Raw genomic sequence first — 22849 nt, 5'->3', positions numbered from 1 at the left:
CAGAGCTGTTTGTTCAAGTCTCTGCATTACTGCCTCTGCTAAGAACCCTGATATCGGAGATCCCATGGGTATTCCATTGGTTTGTCTGTAGGTTTTCTTGTTGAAGGTGAAGTGTGTGGTAAGGCATAGGTCCACTAGCTTGACGATATTGTTCTTGCTGATGAAGTGGGTGGTGTTTGGTGTATGTATCTTTGGTTCTTGTGATAGTGTAGTCAGTGTTTCCTTGAACAGGTTGATATTGATGGATGTGAACAGGGCTGTTATGTCAAAGGAGACGCAACATCTGAAAACCAACCTTCCAGTTCAGTGAGCAAACCTACATCCAGAGTCACAACCTGAGCTCCAAACCTTCTCAAAACTCTCTTACTCATGTCAGTCTGAGAGAGATCTGTCAGCAACATAGATCAGTTCTTGGATGAGAATTGCCCAGTTTCATGATTTGGTAGTAGATTGTTTTGGAGTAGCATTAGTCCAGTTGTCCATCTAGTTATCTTTGGCTGTGTACTTTATGATGAAGGGACGCTAGAGAAACCAAGATCAATATAAAAGAAATTGCTGTTCAGAAAAGAAATGAAGTCTTCATTCAAGAAGCCAGTTATAAGCAGTTTTGTTTTTATGCAATGGTACCTTGTACCATTCTATATCTCCCCTGCCAACTTTAGTCTTTGGATGTTGTTGTTAGAGTATCTATTTGGTACATTAGCTGGGACTGTGTAGGCAGTCATCACTAGATTTTGGATACAACTGATGTGCTACCCCAGTTAGTTTCTTTGAAATAAAGATAAATTAGAAAGATAAAATAGTGCAGATGCTGAAAATCTGGAATAAAATCAGAAAATGCTGAAGATACTCAGAACAGGGAGCATCAGAGTTAACATTTCAGGCATGACTTTTCATCAGAACTGACAAAAACAAGAGATGTAATACATTGTCAGCAAATAGATATGTTGGAGTCTGGGGTGGTTTGGGGGTGGGGGGGAAACAAATGTGAAGATTGGTGATCGCCTAAAAGACTGGAGAAATCAAATGCAACATTTGATCGTCTAAGGTGAAAGGGAGTGATAATGGGCGTACAAAGAAACAAAAGAACAAGCTTAAGTGGTAGAGCAATGAAGAAGACCTGACTCTGAATCAAAATGAAGAGAAAAACCAAAGTAAAACCAAAGCCTGGAAAATGGTGTAAGTTTGGGTAAAAATACTTTTGTTGGAGACAATGTGGCAATGCTTATGTTGTGGGAGATAATGTTTTAAAAAAAAGTTATGAATATTGGGGTATTGAAGAATCCGGAAGACACATGCACAAGTCTTACATTCTTCGTGGCTAGCATTAAGCTGTTACGCTACAGTAGAGGAATATTCTCCCAGGAGAGTGTCAGGCTTCAAGTAATCCAAGGTAAGATGAAGTATGAGATCTTTATGCCCTTGGGTCACTTACCATGATGCAGTGATGATGTGATGCACAGGTCTGCTAAGGTAATCCGACTGTGAGATGTAACTTTACAATGGACATCTGTTGTCCTGAAGCAAAATCAAGTCAAAACTAGATATAAGCCAAAACCTGTAAAGAAAAGTTAAATATGAATGTGATCATTTTTGGTGTTTTTTGTTAGCATTTACAATATAATTTACCATTCTGTCTATTGGTCCAAATACATTTGACTTCATCAGCTTTAATGGCAAACAATGGAATACCAGTGACATGCTACTTACATGTAAAAATAAACTATGTTTTGTATAACTTTGATTTGAAGGAAACTACTTACATACATTAATACAAAGCAGAATTTTTAACCGCATACTAAAACTTTGCTTTTGAATTTTTGGTGGATTCTTCATGGTAACACTTAATACGACCTCTAGTGATGCATGGCAAGCATTGAAAAACTGCAGTTGGACATGCAAACTGTCATACTAACCCAAGTACAGCAGGTGTTAATTGTTGTGTTGTGTCTGATGCTGAATATAGTATTGAAAATGTAGTGAAGGGTGAATCGGGGACTCTATATCTGATCTTTGCCCTGCATGGACCACGTGTTTTTCTGCAGGTTTGGGCTTTTTTTTTGGGTGGTATTTTAAGTAAACTAGGTTTTTGTTCAACTAACTTGGACTTGCAATGATGAAATTCAGTGCTGTGAGCCTTTTGTCTCTAAGTAATGTAACTGGTGCAGGCACTGATAGGCTGGATGGCTGCCTCCTATGCTGTCACAATTCTGTGATTCAGCAATAGAAGTAGTACTATAGAATATTTTGAGGTAGCTGAGTGAAAGAATTTGCTTAATTAATACTATGTAAACAACTTGGAAAATCATGAAATCAAGAATAGATGATTTACACATTAATTTGCAATATTAGTACAGTTAGTAACCAGGAATAATCTCCATAATTGTTTTTATTTTACACGTCTCATTTGTGTTAAAATGTAATCATTTTATAAAACCTTAGTGAATCTGTGTCAGCAAATTTATATATAAATGTATTAGCATCCTGCCCGAATACAGTTCTTCAGTAGCATCTTTTTATGTAGTGCTTCCACCCACACACAACCTATTTATGGTTATCGCAGAAGTATTATGAAACAAGATATGACACGAATATGAGTTATTGGAGCAGTTAACCAAAGTATTATTCAAAGAGAGAGTTGTATGTATGTAAGAATAAAAGTGAGGTAAGGGGGGATCCAAGATTGCAGCAACTCAGCAAGTCTGAGTCTACAGTGCTCCTCCCAAGACTTGGGCAAAGTGGGTCACCATAAGACCATAAGACATAGGAGTGGAAGTAAGGCCATTCGGCCCATCGAGTCCACTCCGCCATTCAATCATGGCTACTGGGCACTTCAACTCCACTTACCCGCATTCTCCCCGTAGCCCTTAATTCCCCGAGACAACAAGAATCTTATCAATCTCTGCCTTGAAGACATTTAGCGTCCCGGCCTCCACTGCACTCTGCGGCAATGAATTCCACAGGCCCACCACTCTCTGGCTGAAGAAATGTCTCCGCATTTCTGTTCTGAATTTACCCCCTCTAATTCTAAGGCTGTGTCCACGGGTCCTAGTCTCCTCACCTAACGGAAACAATTTCCTAGCATCCACCCTTTCCAAGCCATGTATTATCTTGTACGTCTCTATTAAGTCTCCCCTTAATCTTCTAAACTCCAATGAATACAATCCTAGGATCCTCAGCCGTTCCTCATATGTTAGACCTACCATTCCAGGGATCATCCGTGTGAATCTCCGCTGGACACGTGCCAGTATGTCCTTCCTGAGGTGTGGGGACCAACACTGGACACAGTACTCCAAATGGGGCCTAACCAGAGCTTTATAAAGTCTCAGTAGCACAATGGTGTTTCTATATTCCAGCCCTCTTGAGATAAGTGACAACATCACATTCGCTTTCTTAATCACAGACTCAACCTGCATGTTGACCTTTAGAGAATCCTCGACTAGCACTCCCAGATCCCTTTGTACTTTGGCTCTACGAATTTTCTCACTGTTTAGAAAGTAGTCTGTGCTTTTATTCTTTTTGCCAAAGTGCAAGACCTCGCATTTGTTCACGTTGAATTCCATCAGCCATTTCCTGGACCACTCTCCCAAACTGTCTAGATCCTTCTGCAGCCTTCCTACTTCCTCAGTACTACCTGCCTGTCCACCCAACTTCATATCATCGGCAAACTTCGCTAGAATGCCGCCAGTCCCTTCATCCAGATCATTAATATATAATGCGAACAGCTGTGGCCCCAACACTGAACCCTGCGGGACACCGCTCGTCACCGGCTGCCATTCTGAAAAAGAACCTTCTATCTCAACTCTCTGCCTTCTGTCAGACAGCCAATCCTCAATCCATCCCAGTAGCTCACCTCGAACACCATGGGCCCTCACCTTGCTCAGCAGCCTCCCGTGTGGCACCTTCTCAAAGGCCTTTTGGAAGTCTAGATAGACCACATCCCATTGGGTTTCCCTGGTCTAACCTGCTTGTCACCTCTTCAAAGAATACCAACAGGTTTGTCAGTCATGACCTTCCGATAGTAAATCCATGTTGACTTGTTCTAATCAGACTCTGCTCTTCTAAGAATTTAGAAACCTCATCCTTAATGATGGATTCTAGAATTTTACCAACAACCGAGGTTAGGCTAATTGGCCTATAATTTTCCATCTTTTGTCTTGATCCTTTCTTGAACAATGGGGTTACAACAGCGATCTTCCAATCATCCGGGACTTTCCCTGACTCCAGTAACTCTTGAAAGATCTCAACCAATGCCTCCGCTATTTCCTCAGCCACCTCTCTCAGAACTCTAGGATGTATCCCATCGGGGCCAGGAGATTTATCAATTTTAAGACTTTTTAGCTTTTCTGGCACTATCTCTTTTGTAATGACAACCATACTCAACTCAGCCTCCTGACTCCCTTTAATTGTCTTCCACTGTGAAAACTGACGCAAAGTACTTGTTAAGTTCTCCTGCTATTTCCTTATCTCCCATCACTAGGCTTCCAGCATCAGTTTGAAGTGGCCCAATGTCTACTTTTGTAGACCCCCACCACACTCGCCAAATCATTTAAAATAGCTTTTACTTAATGTAATTAGTTGCTTAGTATTAAATTTAAACCATTTAACCTCCAGTAAAAATGACTAAAAGGGAAGGGAGCCCGCAGCTCTCAGCAAGCAGGAACCCCTCCCCCACCCTCTCCAGCTGCAGCAGAGGCGTCCACAGCCGTCCCGGGGGGACTTGGCTATGGTGGTGAGCCTCGTGGAAGTCATCTCCAAACTGGATGCGAAGATCGACGCTTTTATTGAAGAATCCTGAAGCCGATGGGACTCACTCTCGGCCGCGCTGCAAAAGCATGACTGAGACATTTAGGAAATCGAGCGCCGAGTCGGAGGGGCGGAGCTAAAGGCCGCGACCTCCGAACCTACAGCACAATTGGCCATGGATCGGGTCCGGACTCTTGAACAGCGAGTCCGAACCACATTGACGACCTCGAAAATCGAGGTCATCGAAAAAATATTCGTTTGCTTGGCCTTCCTGAACAGGAAGAGGAAGGCCAGCTTATCGTGTTCCTTGAACAGTGGCTTCCACAGCTTTTAAATCTGGAGGCTGGATCTGGCCAGGTAAGGGTAGAATGGGCCTACCGGGTTGCAATACACGGGCCCGGCTCGAACCAGTGCCCCCACCCGGTCCTGTTCCGGCTGCAGAGCTATAAGGAGAGGCAGATACTCTTCGAAGCTGCCAGAAATCTTGGAAAAGATCCCCAAGCCATGATCTATAAAGGATCCAAAATCATGTTATTCCAGGACTTTTCCCCCGCTCTGATCCGAAAGGGGAAGGCGTTTGATGAGGCGAAGAAGTGTTTAAGGGATTTAAATATTCAGTACTCCTTGCGCTACCCAGCGACACTACACTTTAACCATGAAGGATCCGTGTATAACTTCGGATAGCCGGAAAAGGCCAAAGATTTTTTGGACTCTCTTACAATTTATCTAAGATATAATTGATGTTGGTTTGCCTTCTTCCCAACTCCGGTTTACATCCCCCCCCCCCTCCCTTTTTTTTAATATATTAATCCCCCTTGTTTTTTACCTTACTGTTTAATATTATCTTGGGGGATGGGGAGAGAGATTTATTTATTTGTTCTCGATTTAACGATTTTCTTCCCCCCCCAATTTTATTATTATTATTCTATATATGTATGTGTATATAGGCCGGGAGGTGGTTACCTTATTCTGTTTTACCTCTGTCTCTAGGAGCGGGGTTGTTTTCCCTTGTTATTTTGTATTATTATATTTAATTATTACTTTTTGAGGTTGTAATTTTATAGTTATACATGTTTATACACGGTATTAACATTACCAAATATATCCAGATGTTGGTGTAAGTAGAGGGGTGGGGGTAGGGTGCTTACTGTTAACTCTAGCTTTGTAGTATATTTGGATTTTTCTCATCCTATTGAGGAGCGCCTTTTAGCTCAAAAAAGCAGGGGAGTTAGTATTCTTATTTGGAAGAATTTCCCTTTCAAAATCCTAAATCAGATAAAAGACTAATCTGGACGATATATTCTGATTAAAGCCCTAATAAAAGGAGAGGAATATGGGATTTTAAATCTGTATTTCCCACCCCCGCGGCACATCCTTTTAAATTTATCATGGAAGCCTTCTCAAAATTGATGACTCTCGGTGCTCATCACACAATTATAGGGGGAGACTTTAATTGTATTATGGATCCAGAAATAGATAGGATTCCCAAGAGTACTGCAGGAGTATCTCCCAGATCTAGACAATTGATAGATTTGAACAAAGAATTAGGACTAGTAGATGTATGGAGATGCCTTCAGAGATTTTTCTTTTTGCTCCAATCCACATAAATGCCATACCAGAATCGATATGTTTTTTTTCCCCCTCGATTTTTAAAAATTCCATATTATCCTGTAAAATAGGTAGTATAGCAATTTCCGATCACGCTGCTGCATATATGGAAATCAAGGCGAGGAACAACGAGACTCCTCCCCCCTCCCCCCCCACCCCCGCGGGCATTGGCATATGGACCCCTTCCTGATGAAAGATAGTAAATTTGTAAAGTACTTCTCTCAAGAATTTAAAACTTTTTTAGAAATTAATTTAGGTACGGCTAGTAACCCATCAATGATGTGGGAGACCATCAAAGCTTACGCGCAAGGTTTGATCATCTCATACTCAGCAACCCAGAAAAAAATTAAAGGGAGAACAACAGCATCTGCTCGAAGCTCGCTTAAAAGCGGCTGAAACATCATACGCTGACAGACCTTCTATTGTCAAATTATAAAGGATTAAGGCCCTTAGGACAGCTCTAAACACCACGCTTACCCAAATGGCTAAGAGGGAAATATTATTTGCAAAACAAAGGTTATATGAATTTGGAGATAAACCGGTTAGATACTTAGCGTTTCTTGCAAAGAAAAAGAGGCCCCTCAAACTATCATGTGTATCAAGGAAAGTACGGGTATTTTGACTCATGATCATAAAAGGGTTAACGCAATCTTTAGAAAATTTTATTCTGATTTATATATATCGCAGGATTGTGAAGACAGGACTAGGAGGATGCAATCATTTTTTAAAAAATTTGACCTTTCCGGACCTAACTCCGGAACAGGTATCGGTCTTGAATGTTCCTCTAACAATCCAAGAAATACTTGACGCAATCAGGCAAATTCAAAGCGGTAAGGCACCTGGCCCAGATGGCTTTCAAGCTGAATTCTATAAAGAATTAACAGGAATATTGGCTGGGTAAAAACAATGACTGCAGATGCTGAAAATCAAATACTGGATTAGTGGTGCTGGAAGAGCACAGCAGTTCAGGCAGCATCCAACGATTTCGCTGCTCGTTGGATGCTGCCTGAACTGCTGTGCTCTTCCAGCACCACTAATCCAGGAATATTGGCTGGTCCACTTATGGACATGTATAACTACTCATACAGTCAGGGCTGTCTCCCGCCTTCGCTGAAAGAGGCAAATATCTCTCTTATCCTTAAAAAAGGAAAGGACCAGAAGATTGCGCGTCATACAGACCAATATCCTTGCTAAATGTAGATTTTAAAATCCTCTCTAAAACATTAGCATTGAGGCTAGAAAGGTTATTGCCACATATCATAAAGGAGGATCAGACTGGGTTTATTAAGGGCCATAGATCATCCAATAATGTTAGGGTTTTGAATGTGATTCAAGCCTGCCATCAGGGAAAGATACCAGGAGTAGTAGTCTCATTAGATGCGGAAAAGGCATTCGACAGGGTTGAATGGTCGTATTTGTGTTACACATTGGAAAGGCTTGGCGTTGGAAAGGTGTTTATCAAATGGGTCTCAACACTGTATAATGATCCCAAAGCAGTTGTGAATACCAATGGATTAGGCTTGGATAGCTTCAGTGTGGATAGGGGCTGCCGTCAGAGATGTCCCCTCTCGCCATTGCTATTTACGCTAATAATTGAGCCACTAACAGAGCTATACGGGCTGACTCTAATATAACGGCCCCGAGGATTGGTACAGGTAAACATAAAATTACCCTTTATGCAGATGATGTTCTCCTATTCCTCCGTAATCCCCTGATGTCCGTGCCTTGCTTAATCCAAGTTATTAATACATTTAGTACATTCTCGGGCTATAAAGTTAATTTCTCAAAATTGGAGGCTATGCCAATGGGTGACCTTGCTAGTATATCCCACTTATTGGACGGATCCCATTTTCCCTTTCGGTGGTTCCTGGTGGGTTTCTTATATTTAGGTTACCCCAGTATTTGGTCAGTTATACAAGGCTAACTTTGTGCATTTACTGGAGAGGATAAGGCAGGACCTCCAGCGATGGGGAGACCTTCCAATTTCCTGGCTAGGTAGAAAAGCACTAATTAAAATGGATGTCCTGCCCCGTCTCCTATACCCAATAGAATGCTTCCGGTGATGCTGCCGAGGCTGGCACTACGTAAATTATATGGCTGGTTGGGTTCCTTTATCTGGAAATCATAGATGGCCCCTCATTAAGCTGAAGAAGCTATAGCTTCCACAGGTAAGGGGAGGACTGTATTTCCCAGATTTTGGGAAATATCAGTTAAGTTCCCTATTAAGCTACATAGCCGATTGGGTCTTGTCTGACCCGCAATCAATCTGGCTGGACATCCAGGCTTCTCAAGTAAAATGCCCACTTATTAACCTTTTTATTTTCAGACAAGAAGAAAATCATTACGGATCACTGTAAAAATCCTACAATACTGAACACAATTAAAGCTTGGAATATAATGTGGCAAAATGAGGGCAACTCACATAAAACATCCCCCTATGCTCCGATAGTGGGAGCATGGGGATTTCACCCGGGGCTTACAGATGCCACTTTCAAACTCTGGACATCCAGGAGTATCTCTTGTTTAGGGGATCTATTTAAAGAAGGGGTCCTGATGTCTTTTGAACAGCTGCGTCAGAAATTCGGACTACCTAACGGAGACCTCTTTCGATACTTCCAAATTCGAGATTACATACAAAAGAAGACTACGTTACTAGATAGTCTTTATAAATCGGATAGAGAATGTAGAGTGCTTTGGTCAATGGGGGTATCTTCTGTCAGTCCTATTTATCATTTACTACATGATGAAGTATTGGGAGATATGGACAATCTGCTTAAAACATGGGATCAGGATTTGGGACTAGAAGTCTCTACAGAAACGTGGAATGACATTTGGGAAAACGCCAGAAGAATCACCATCTGCAATAGAACTCCAGCTGTTCAGCTGAAGATACTTCATAGGGCCCATATAGCACCGGATCGATTGGCAAAGTTTAAGGCAGGAGCATCTCCAATGTGTCCCAAATGTGAAATAGAGGTGGGCACTCTTGTACATTGCCTATGGACCTGTCATAAGATCCATAGATATTGGACTAAAGTAGCAAGTGCTCTGACAGAAATCTTAGGACCGGAAATTAGAGTGGACCCTGTATCTCTCCTTTTGGGCTTTTGGAACTTGCCCTCCCTGGACGTGCATGGGAAGAGATTATTTTCTATTCTCTCTTTCTGTGCAAGGAAGAATATTTTGGTAAATTGGGTGGCTGAGGGCCCCCCTGGACTTTCAAATTGGCACAGATTGATTATGGAATCTATTCCCCTTGACTTCCTTACAAATATGGTGCACCAAAAGACCGAATTATTCCATAAAATATGGCAGCCCTTCTTGAATTATATAAATACAGATATTTCAGCCATCCTAACAAGGGCTTTTATTTAATTGAGATGGTGAATCTGGCTGGTCCGGGGCCCCTTGGGAGAGGAATCCCGCACGAATACGGGTTTTGTTATATTTGATGTTAATACATTCCAAGCATGTATCTCACAACCCAATTTCTGTGTTATATGTTGGGTTTCTTTCTCTCTTATTTGAATAATGTAAGAGACTTAATTATACACTCTGATTAGTTGTAGGTTAGCTTAGTAGTTAGTTGAGTTTTTTTTCTCAGTATTTTTCTTTTGTTAAATTTTGGTCATTATTTAAGATTTAATTGTATATCAATGTTTATACTTGGGATTTTTTTTATTTTTGTAAACTTGCAAAAATGTTAAATTTTCAATAAAAATATCTTTTTTAAAAAAGCGAGGTAAAAAGGTAGAAACTTTCAGGAGAAAAGTTTAAAGTCTAGGCCTGAGGCAGCTAAAGCAACAACTACCAGTGGTGATTAACGCTGGGGAAAGATTGAAGGGCAGGAAAGGATTAAAAAGAAAGCATCTAGAGTTTAAACAGCCCAGTTATCTTGAGCCACTGCAGCAGTTGGAACTTCTAGTCTCTGCTCTAAAACTATGATGGGGCCATAACTCTTTCTCCAATCAAAAAAAGCACCCAAATGTGAGCATTGTCAGAGAGTGCAGAACTGTGACAGGAGAGCGGTGCAGAGCCATGTTGGACTGTACTTCTATCACATTAGTGGCTTAAGTTGACTAATCTGTTGCTGCACCCCATAATATAAGATTTAGTCCATAGCTTTAATACATAAACTGAGTTAACATTACCAGTGATATGTGGTTTCCATGATTATTACACCTGATTGTTGGGGGAAAACATTACCTTTCAACCAGACACTTTTTTCTAAAATTTATTTTATACATCAGTGCATTTTTGAAAAGTGGAACTTTTCAAAACTCTTCTTATACAGTTGCTGATACAGGTTATGTTAAATGCCAATATGGGGAAATCACTGAGGGATAAGCAGGGTTGGTGCAACGAGTATTATCGATTAATGCATCCAGAATCCATTCTGTTCATGTCTACAATGGAAACTTTAATATTTTGAAAGACTATAAAATTCCCATTTTCTCCTTTCAAACTCTAGATATTTTGATGATCCACTGGATATGGGAGGTACATACTCAAAATGGGATGACAATAGTGATTCCTTTTGGAAAACGGAAAACACCAGCAGAGATAAGGACATATTTACCTCAAATGTATCATTAAGTGACAGGTATAATACTTGCTGTTACGCCTTATTACTGAGTATAGCTGCATATTTTCAATCAATTAATTTTAAGACTTATTTTTTGGTCTAACTTTATGAATTTTGGTGCAGAACTTAAACAAATTTATGTTACACTTAGCCTAGACTTAGCTCTTGTTCTTTGTCTGTACATTTATTATAGTTTATCATGTTATTTTTGACGATTGTATTTGTAGCAAATTATTTGCTGCTTTAATGTTTGACTGTAATTCTGTACAGCTTTATTTGTATTACAATGCTAAAATAAACTCAGCAGCCACTTTTGTGTAAATGATTCAAATGCTGATCAATACTCGTTTTAACGTTGGTGTCATCTCTCGAGGCCTGCACGTCGTAAACCAGAATTGGATTATGTTGTGGTGTCTGAGGATGCACAGAGGAAATTTGGGAATGTCAAAGCCATATCTTCAGATATGTATTTTGGAAAACCGGATTCTGCAGAGGTGAATGTTTCACTACTTTCTGAATTTGTAAGATAGGTCTGTTGAATTAACTGGGTGTTAACTGTTCATATGCATACAGTGACATTTCTCCATCAGTCAAAACAGATTTCAGCAATGCAGGACAAAACAAACCAATTAATCCATTTCTTAGAAATGAAATTGAGCTGAGACCTGTTGTGAACTGTGTGTCGTCATGTTCTCAGAAATGTACAGGCATGTTCAATACAAAAATACGTTATCAGTGCTAGTAGGGACATTAACAAACAAAACTTTGCCTTCCATTGACTGACTTGAAATGTAATATTTATGTAATTGCTTTGCCATATATCATAAATAATTAAGTTTCTATTTGTCTTTACTTTGGACCGGAAAGTCGTAATTCAAATGTAAACAAGAATTGTGCATGGTGACCCTATGGAATCCCCATTGTAGTACACACGAAAGAAGCTGTTTTGGAAAATTGAATTTTCTGTTGGGCAGTTCATCCCCACTAGAATACCCCTGAAAGTCGTCTTCATTAAAATCGGAGACTTTGGATGTTTCTGATGAACTTGAGTCAAATAGTCACTCAGGGAAAATTAGATTAAGTTCATGGTCTAATTCCTGAGTAACTATTAAACAGTGACCCAATTTTTACCTCTCTTGCACCTCTAACTATAACTCCTCCACCCTGGACCTGACCACCCTAAGTCCTGCCATTGGACCCAACCCAACCCTTCTATGTCCCACCAGACCACCATTATCCCCCAGCTGGACACAATCCAATCTCAACCTCTGTGCTGCCAGACCAAATCTCATTCAGACTCAACAGCTATCCTAGACATCCCCTCCACCCACCCCCCAGACCTGATTTTCCCACCCAATCCAACCCATCCCAACCCCAAACTGCCCTAATAATAACATCACTTACCTGCAACCCCCCCCTCCACCACCTTGTAACCTACACCCTAGCCACTTAGCACTCTATCTCCTTTGAAAGCATTCTGCTCATCTGACTTTCTACTTATTTGCCATCCTTCCCCATCCCCAGCATCCTACTAGCATACTTGCCTGTCATATTTAATCTTTGACAGCTGGTTTCAAGACGATTGCCAGGATCTGGAAGTTGCAGAATACAGCAAATGACTGCTGTGATGTGAGGGCATAATTTATTTATCTCTGACAGTTTTGCACTACAAAAGAATAGTCAGAATGGAAGTTCAGTTCCATAGTTCTGAGAGAGCCCTGAGCAGAATCTCCTATCAAATGAATATAAAGAGCCTGAGGTTCATTCTTTGCTATATGCAAGGATGTTGCAGAAAATGAGTTGAAGCAGCTAGAGCTCAAAATGCAATACTACTTGTTACTCATCAGAACTGAATTTGTTGGTTCCACTCAAGCCATGAGGAGGCCTGATAGAGTAATTGAGATATAGATCTTCAGAGGTTGAGACTTGTGCAATTGTATAGAGTGTGTGTCCAGTTAATAGTTTTAGCTTCATGTTCTTCAGACAAAAGACAATCAGACGATTACATAGTGGATCCATCTGCTCCTTGGCTTTTGTTCCAGTATGGGTTGGAAGGTGGGGCTACAAACTCAATCTCATAAAATCCCTTCTACAATTTTGTCTGTTAGACTTTCCTTTGGCGAAATGGCAACTATTTTGATAACAGATATTTTACTGACCAAAAAAAGCTTTAATTCTATTGAAACGATGTTGTGAAACTTGAAAGGGTTCAGAAAATATTTAAAAGTATGTTGCCAGGGTTAAATTTGAGCTGTAGTGAGAGGCTGAATAGGCAGGGGCTGAGTGTCAGAGGCTGAGACCTTCTAGAAGTTTATAAAATTATCAGGGGCATGGATAGATAAACAGACAAGGTCTTTTTCCTGGGGTGGGGGAGTCGAGAACTAGAGGGCATAGGTTTGGGGTGAGAGGGGAAAGATATAAAAGAGACCTAAGAGGCAACTTTTACTTGCCGAGGGTGGTACGTGTATGGAATGAGCTGTTAGAGGAAGTGGTGGAGGCTGATACAATTACAGCATTTAAAAGGCATCTGGTCGGTTATGTGAATAGGAAGGGTTTAGAGGGATCTGGACCAACTGCTGGCAAATGGGACTAGATTATGTTAGGATATCTGGTTGGCATGGACGGGTGGGACCGTAGGGTCTGTTTCTCGACGTCTGTCTCTATGACCTTTATGACTAATTTGGATTATCTATTTATAAAGTATTTTGCAATTTATAATTCAGTTTTACGTTAAATGTGATTTTTATTAAGTAATGTTGATAATTAATTAATCTTAATGATTCTAAAGCATTTTTTAAATGTTGGGATGATTTGTCTGCAGTATGAAGCCAAAACTCGACTGGAACGATTTGTTGGTAGTTCATCTATTAGCTCCTCTGATCTATTTGAAGGTGAAAAGAAGCAAGCATCAGGTAAGAGGCCAGGCTAAAGAAAAGTTACCTTGTTGTTAAAAACAAAGTGTAGGCTTATATTAAAAACTGAAGGAACTGTGAATGGTGTAAATCGGAAACAAAAAAGTTGCTGGAAAAGCTCAGCAGGTTTGGCACTTGTAAAGAAAAATCAGTTAATGTTTCAGGTCCAATGACCTTTCCTCAGAATGCATTGTGAAAGGGTCACCTGACCTGAAACATTAACTCTGATTTCTCTTCACAGATGCCAAAGCTACTGAGCTCTTCCAACAACTTCTGTTTTTGTAGGCTTATATTATTCCTATTTCTTCCGTTACAAAGTGGTTTCATGCTTCATATCCTCTATCTATAAAAAAAATTATTTAATTCACATTTTCTGAATTGAACTGGTTTGGAATTTACTGTTGCGAACTTCTTAGACTTTTCTTAAAAGTTTTATTTTCATTTGTAAAAATTCACCAATAAGCACAACGATGAACCCAAAAATTCATGCATTTTGTCTGTTCAGTTAAATTTTCCTCATTCCTTTATACTTGTATTATACTTACAAATGGGTGTTATGATGTTCATAAAATATATGTTCTTTATTTGATTTGTCATTATCTTAAGCAAATGTGTCTCTGACCAACGTGCTACCATCAGCTCCTGACATGGCACAGTTTAAACAAGGTGTTAGATCTGTGGCTGGGAAGCTGTCTGTTCTGGCCAATGGAGTGATGAATTCTATTCAGGTTGGCATAACTTACATAACTTTTTTAAGTGCCTTTCATAATGTAAATTCTTGTGTCCAAAGTATTCATAAATTTGCTATCTATATTTAAGTTTTGCTTTAGGCATGTATCTATTTAATAAAACAATGTCTTACACATTACAGCAATAAATCAAATACTTAGTAAAACTTTTAGTGTTACAAGCAATGAGAATTAATCTGCAATTCCAAACTGTTGTATACCAATAAAAGGTGCTTAAAGGGATAGGTCAGGTTAAGCAGACCCCAGCCTGCTTAATAAAGTTAGTTACATGTTGACATCTATGTTAATGTTCAGTTAAATCTCTAAAGTGAGAACTAATATTGTTGATAAATAAATGCTATCCATTAAAACAGCTTGGCGAACAGAACCACAACATCCATTAAAACATTAAGTTCAAAATAGTTGTTTAGAGTTTCAGCAAACCAGTGGTTTAGCACATCACCCTTTTACTGTGAATTTTTACTTATCTGTCCTCATGAAAAGTAAGGATAAAATTTAATTTTGAGTGGAACACAGGTTGTAATGTCATGTGTTCACCAGGAGTACATAATTTGGAAAAAAAATTATGATTTCTCCTTACTCTTCCCACTTTTTTCAACATTTTTGTGGAAATGGATAAGCCTCTTAGTCTAAAAGACTTTCCTACATATTTGGAATTGGTTATACTTGTATCTGTTCATGTGAACTTTCAGAGGAGGAGGAATTGGAAGTAAGGGATCGTGTTTTTACAGGAGTAAGATTGGATCGAGGTATAGTCAAGGTAGTTGCAAGAGTCTGTGGGTTTGAAGTAGATGTTCATGTTGAGTCATTCATTAGAGACAGTGGTCCAGGAAGGGGAGGGAGATGTCGAAGATGGTCCATGTGAATTTGAGGTCAGGGTGGAAGGTGTTGGTGAAGTTGATGAACTGTTCAGCCTCCTCATGGGAGCATGCAGTAGGACTAATACAGTCATCAATGTAGTGGAGGAAAAGGTGGGGGATGGTGCCAGTGTACCTGCGGAAGAAGGTCTGTTCCATGTATCCAAATCCTTCCACTTCCTATGGACCAGAGGGGTAGCCATGGGCACCCGTATGGGCCCCAGCTATGTCTACTTCTTCATAGGTTGTCATAGAGTCATAGAGAGGTACAGGTATTAAATGTTTGTGAGAACTATTATAGTACAAGCCAAACAGAGAACAGCCAGGGAATTCCTAGAGGTATGGCACTCATCCACAGATTCTATCAACAAACACATTGACCTGGACCCAATATACCAGCCACTACAGTGGACAGCTGGAAGCGGCAGAGACAAACCACTATAAATGCCGGAGGAAACATCACAGAAGCGCTTCACAGGAGGTTCCCAAGCACTGAGGATGTCACCTAGACAGGGGACGAAACATCTGCAACACACATTCCCAGCTCGGCGAACAGACCCACAACAACAGGTACAGATTTGTGGAACAATCCCACTTCAGCAGTTACACCAGCACTATTCCCCACCTTTTCCTCCGCTACATTTGATGACTGTGTATCAGTGCCACCTTGTGCTCCCATGAGGAAGTTGAACAGTTCATCAACTTCACCATCACCTTCCACCCTGACCTCAAGTTCACATGAACCATCTCCAACACCTCCCTCCCCTTCCTGGACCTCTCCAGCTCTGGTGACCAACTCAACATGAACATCTATTTCAAACCCACTGAATCCCACTGCAACATTGACTGTGCATCCTCCCAACTCCGCCTCCTGTAAAAACACAATCCCTTACACTCAATTCTTTCACCTCGGCTGGATCTGCTCCCAGGAGGAGCAGTTCCACTCCAGGACATCCCAGATGTCTTTCTATTTCAAGGCTGTGGCTCTATGACTGCAGTTCCCCTCCCATGTGATCAGCAATACCCTTCAATGCATCTCCTCTTCCTGCACCTCTGCCCTTGTACCCCAACTCTCCAACAACAAGGATAGAACCCCTCCTAGTCCTCACCTTCCATCCCACAGACCTCCGGATGCAACGCATTATCCACCACCATTTCTGTCACATACCATCAGACCCATTCACCAAAGATATGTTTTCCTCCCCACCCTGATCGGCATTCTCTCCATGACTCCCTCATTAGGTCCATGCCCCTCCACCAACCCATCTTCCACACTAGCACCTTCCCTTGCCACCACACAAGGTGTTAAACTTGCGCCCACACATACCCCCTTACCTTCGTCCAAGGCCCTAAAAGATCATTTCACATCAGACTAAGATTTTCCTGCACATCCACTCACCTCATCTGCTACCTCTGTTGCTTTTGATGTGGTCTCGCCTGCATCAGGACTATCCAAACGTCAACTTGCAAAGTGGTTTATGGAACATCTCTGGGACACACTCACCAAACAGCCCCACTGCCCTTTGGCTGAGCTCTTCAACTCCCCCTCCACTTCCCCAAGGACGTGCAAATTCTGGGCCACCTCCACTGCCAAATCAAAGTCACCTGGCAACTGGAGAAAGAACAGCTCATCTTCCACCTCTCCCTTCCAACCACATGACATTAACATCAACTTCACCAATTTCCAAATCTCCTCTCGCCCTATCTCATCCCAGATCCAACCCTCCAACTCAGTACTGCCCTCTTGACCTGTCAAACCTCTCCATCTTCCATGCAGTCCTAGATCTGGTCCTGTGTAATGAAACAGGAATAATTAATGACCACATAGTCAGGGATCCTCTTGGAAGGCGTGATCACAATATGGTTGAATTTAGAATACAGATGGAGAGTGTGAAGATAAAATCCAATATCAGGATCCTGTGCTGAAACAAGGGCAACTACAATAGAATGAGGGAGGCCTTGGCTAAAGTAGACTGGAAACAGAAATTTTATGGTGGGATAGTTGACAAGCAGTTGTGGACTTACAAAAACATTTTTCAAAGTGTTCAGCAAAAGTATATTCCAATGAAAAAGAAGGACTGTAAGAAAAGGAATAATCTGTCATTGGTGTCTAAGGAAATAAGGGAGCCTATCAAATTGAAAGAGAAGGCATACAAAGTGGCCAAGAACAGCAGGAAATTAGAAGATTGGGAAAACTTTAAAGGTCAGCAGAAAACCACAAAAAGAGCTATAATGAAAAGTAAGATAGTACATGACAAAAAGCTTGCACAGATAGCAAACGTTTCTCTAAATATATAAAACGAAAATGAGTGGCTAAAGTAAATGTTGGTTCTTTAGAGGATGAGAAGGGGCATTTAGTTATGGGATATGATGAAATGCCTGAGGCATTTGTTTCAGTCTTTGTAGTGGACGGCAGTAATAACATGCCAGTAATTGACAAAGAGACGAAGGTAGTTGAGGACCCGGAAACAATCATTATTACGGAGGAGGTAGTGTGGGGCAAATGAATGGAGCTAAGGATAGGCCAGTCTCCTGACCCTGCTGGAATGCATCCCCGGATACTAAAAGAAATGGCAGGAGAAATAGCAAGTACACTTGTGGTAATTTTTCAAAATTTGCTGGACTCTGGGGCAGAGCCAGCAGATTGGAAAACTGCAAATGTGACGCCACTGTTTAAAAAAGAGAGACAAAAGATAGGTGGTGATAGACCGGTTAGCTTAACCTCTGTAGTGAGGTCTATTGTTATGGACTAGGCCAGACCCCTCAAATCCTCTTTGAGCAGGTAGCCCAGACTGTAACTTTGATATTTGTTTAGCTAGGTGTTTAGTGGATATTCCCAGTGTAAATTAGCTGGGTCGACTGCCAAGTTTTAAACAAGTAAAATTTATTTATAAAATTATGGAATGAAACAGAAAATAGAATACCAGATAACTTATCCCATCCAAACCTGACTTAATGATGCTGTTCTAAAAGTGCATGCAACAGTCCCAATACACATATCCCTTAATACAGGTAAGATCAAACAAAGGCTTACAGCTTGCAAGGAAAGAGAGAGGTCCAGCAGCGTTTCACATATCTTCTGCTGTAGCTGAACCAAAACAACCTCAGTTACCTGGACTGGTCGCTCCCCTTTCATTATACAAGTTATTTCTAAAACATGAAAACCTTTGGCCTGAGGTATCATCTGTTTAGGGGTAAACAAAAAGGGTCCCATCAAACCATTCATCTCTGCACCAACTCAGCTGTTTTGGAGCCTGGGCTGTTTTACAACCCCTCTGAAAAAAATCAAGGAGACAGTAACTTTGAGAAAAGGACCAGCTTTGTGACACTATTATCAAGGAAGAAGTAACAAGGAATCTCGATAGAAATTGACCCATTGGGCAGAAGCAGCATGGATTCATGAAGGGCAGGTCATGCTTAACACATCTTTTGTAATTTTATGAAGACATTACAACCAAGATGGACAACTGGGACCCAGTTGATGTGGCGTACCTAGATTTTCAAAAGGCCTTCATCAAGGTTCTGCAGAAGAGGCTGCTGCACAAAATAAAGATGCATGGCATTATGGGTAAAGTATTAGCATGGATAGAGGATTGGTTGGCTAATAGGAAGCCAAGAGTAGGTGTAAATGAGTGCTATTCTGGTTTGATGTGCCTCAGGGATCAGTGTTGGGACTGCAATTATTCACAATTTATATAGATGACTTAGAGTTGAGAACCACGTGTAGTGTGTTAAAGTTTGCAGATGACACTAAGGTGAGTGGCAGAGCAAAGTGCGCAGAGGACTGAAACTTGGTAGAGGAACATAGATACTTTTGAGTGAATGGGCAAAGGTCTGGCAGATGGAATACAATGTTAATAAATGTGAAGTCATCCATTTTGGTAGGAGTAACAGCAAAAAGGATTATTACTTTAATGGTTGAAAAGTTTTAGCATGCCGCTATGCAGATGGACCTGGGTGTCCTTGTGCATGGATCACAGAGGGTTGGCCTGCAGGTACAATAAGTAATTAGGAAGGTAAATGGAATTTTGTCCTTCATTGCTAAAGGGATTAAGGTTAAAAGCGGGGAGGTTGTGTTGCAGCTGTACAGGATGCTAGTGAGGCCACACCTGGAGTACTGTGTGCAGTTTTGGTCGTCTTACTTAAGAAAGGACGTACTGGCACTGGAGGGGGTACAGAGAAGGTTCACCAGGTTGATTCCAGAGTTGAGAGGGTTACGTTACTAGGAGAGACTGAGTAAACTGGGATTATATTCATTAGAATTCAGAAGAATGAGGGGGGATCTTATCGAAACATAAAATTATGAAGGGAATAGATAAGATAAAAGTAGAGAGGGTGTTTTCCACTGGTGGGTGAAGCTAAGTCAAGAGGGAGCAGGTTTAGGAGTGAATTGAGAAGGAACTTCTTCACACAGAGGGTTGTAAAGCTATGGAATTCCTAGCCCAGTGAAGTGGTTAAGGCTACTTCAATAAACGTTTTTAAGCTAAGATAGATTTTTTAACAATAAAGGAATTAAAGGGATACAGTGCGAGTGCCAGTATACTGGCACTCCTGCTCCTAGTTCTTCTGTTATATTCCGACCTATCCACTCCACCCTCCCACCAACCTATCGCAATCACCTCCCACCTGTATCCGCCTATTCCCACCCCCGCCCCCCACACTCCACCCCCCCCCCCCCCCCCCCCCCCCGCCCCCGAGGCTGTCCAATCTTTCTTGTATGCCTATCGTGACCAGTAGCTCATCTGGGATATGAATTCAATGGATCAGAAATTGTTGTCAGTGGAGAAGTCACAGCACATGACTGTGGCCTTGAAGAAACCTGCTTACAGAGATCCAATCAATTAACAATGCAAATTTAATTCTGACTCCACCTTTAGGGATTGAGCTATCCAGGAATCTTGATGTCATCACCACAGGTTTAGCAACCAATTACATTGAAGAATTCTCTCAAACAGCAAATCAAGAAGTAACAACTGATTTTACCATGCTTTTTTAAAGAACTTTACACAAACCAAAGGAAAGACTGGAACAAAAAACATGAGAAATAGGTGGAAGTTCAAATATATATATATTAAATTTCTTTGGAATGGAGAAATTTGACATTCTACAAATATAAAATTAGTCATTAATAACTAGAGGGCTTATTCTTCAGTAAATTATTTGGTCCTGATTTGCAATTCACTATTCTCAAAGATGATATTCTATCTTAACTCTACCTTCCCCGACCATACCAGAATCATAGTTCCTATAGTATTCAAATATATATTGATCTCTGACGTCAGTATTCAAGAAATGAATGTGGACAATGAGGGCTTCATCAGCATACTCTATAAAGGAGCAAGAAATCATTGACAAAAGCATCTGAATTTCCACATTTTTGATATCCACGTGTATACTTAAGTTGGCAGTTTCGCAGTCATGATGGCAAATACTGAAAGTATTGTTAATAGTGCAAACTCTAGGCCATTGTTAAAACTCAATTACAATCATTAGTTGTAAAGATAAAAGTTGCTGAAATAGTGCGCTGTGAATGCTGGTCTCATTTTGTTGATAAAAGTGCATTCAGAAGTCCACATAAATATAAAGTCTTAAACCAGAAGTGTAGAAATTGAACATTTCTTTCTTTCTCTCTCTGTCTCAAGTGTGAAAATTTGCATTTTTGTTTAAATGAGTCACTTCAACAGGGAGATTCAGTGTATCAGAGCTTATACAAATCTGGCACATAACTCTCCAACAGTATAGTGAAGAGCTGAACCTCAAGGTTTCATGAAGAAATACTTTTTATTTTAAGATCCAGAAAAGACTACTATTTTGGTTTGCTACAAATATGGTATTTGATAGCAATAACATTTTACAATTGTAATGGTAACTTAACCCTTCAACACAATTTACTTGTATTTTACAGGATCGATATGGCTCCTAACTGGATATAAAACTTGTAATTCGGTGAATATTAAACTTTTCAGAAGTGATTTACGTTTGGATGCCTAACACCACTGATTATCAAATTATTTTGAAAGAATATTCATTTGAGATGGAAATCTTTTGTTACACTTGGGTGTTTAAATTGCATCTGCTGACAACTGTCTCTACTCCTACACTTGAGTTTTCCCAGAGTCACTCTGTCTCAGGTAATGCTGTGCTTTAAATAAAGAGGGAAAAAACTCATATCTAGGAGAAGGAAATTATTTTTCAGTCATTAGAATGCAATTTTTATTCTAGTTTAAACCAGGCAGAAAGGTATTAAATATCTGCAACTTTAGTTAGTTTGGGAAAAGGGTGCAATATTCAATTTTTAAAAAGCTATACAGATATACATTACGATATGGATAAATCTACAGCTTTAAAGAAGTGCTCTTATAAATTTGTGTTTTGTTTCCTGTTTAAAGAAAAGGTGTTTGTGTAATTAAAACACTATACTGTACTCAGAGAAAGTGAGTGTGCAGTTTCTTATATGGATTGTTTACTGGAACAGATCACTTTTTGGGGTCTGTTAAACAATTGTAATATAGAATTGTTTATTGATACTTTGAAAAGATTATATGCCAAAATACACTTGTTAAATTTTAGAAATATATTGTCTGTAGGAAAATGAAATGTGGATATTGAACAGTATGAAGGTTTCAAGACACCATGTTGGGAATTGTAGACTGTTGGAAGGTGATCATCAATCATTTCTGTTTATAGGAGAGGTGTACATGTAGGGAAACCGATTATTTCTACTCATGGGACCAATTAAATAAATGTAAATGGTAATATTGCTGTAGTTGTATATGTAATGAATCTTAATTTTTGAATCATTATGTTTAAATTGCACACTTTTTCTGCAGCAAAAGGCTGGAATTGAGAAATGTAAACATACGTATTTCTAATTAAAACAAAGCACATTTGCTTCATATAAGTGGGTCGATACTGAAATTGAGCTAAATAGGAAATATAAGCAATAAATGATTCTGGTAAGAATTAAACACTGACTCTTGCATATATATTATATTCTTGAATTGACCAAAGTCCATTGCTTGCTGAGGTATTATATATCATCTTAAATTGATGGCAAGCTCTTTGAACAGTGTAAAGTAACTTTATAAAATGGAGTGTAATCCCTTGAAAATAAAGGAGAAAATGTTTTCCATTTGTTTAAAAAGAAATTCTCCCCAGGTCATAAAATATTAACTTTAAGCTGAATCAAAACTTCAAAAACAAAGATGAAAACATGTAGAACTGAGCATTTTTACTAATAAATTGTTAGTGTTTGCAAATTATCAATTGCATCATAGCACTGAGGTGAGAATTATTCTGATCTGGACTATCAGGAAGAATAAAATATTTTGTTCTTTATCTTCCAGTCCAGATATGATTCTTCCTTTTTCAAGACTCTTAAAATCTAACCTG

At 40.0% G+C, this 22849-nt stretch overlaps 1 protein-coding gene across 3 annotated transcripts in view; it reads left to right on the top strand.

Annotated features, from left to right (window-relative positions):
* The window catches only part of LOC140458121 (ADP-ribosylation factor GTPase-activating protein 3-like), a 76634-nt gene extending 54209 nt beyond the window's left edge, over positions 1–22425 (top strand). For all 3 annotated transcript variants that reach the window (XM_072552222.1, XM_072552221.1, XM_072552220.1), the window contains 5 exons: positions 10826–10957; positions 11313–11433; positions 13761–13851; positions 14458–14579; positions 21363–22425. In XM_072552222.1, coding sequence (XP_072408323.1) covers positions 10826–10957; positions 11313–11433; positions 13761–13851; positions 14458–14579; positions 21363–21380 — 484 coding nt within the window. In that variant the 3' untranslated portion in view covers positions 21381–22425. The remainder of the gene's footprint in view (positions 1–10825; positions 10958–11312; positions 11434–13760; positions 13852–14457; positions 14580–21362) is intronic.
* The last annotated feature ends 424 nt before the right edge of the window (positions 22426–22849 follow it).

This window comes from Chiloscyllium punctatum, chromosome 32, assembly GCF_047496795.1.
Source record: "Chiloscyllium punctatum isolate Juve2018m chromosome 32, sChiPun1.3, whole genome shotgun sequence".
NCBI classification, from domain to species: domain Eukaryota; kingdom Metazoa; phylum Chordata; class Chondrichthyes; order Orectolobiformes; family Hemiscylliidae; genus Chiloscyllium; species Chiloscyllium punctatum.
The sequence above is the reverse complement of the archived record's forward strand: the minus strand, read 5'-3'. Positions and strand labels throughout refer to the sequence as shown.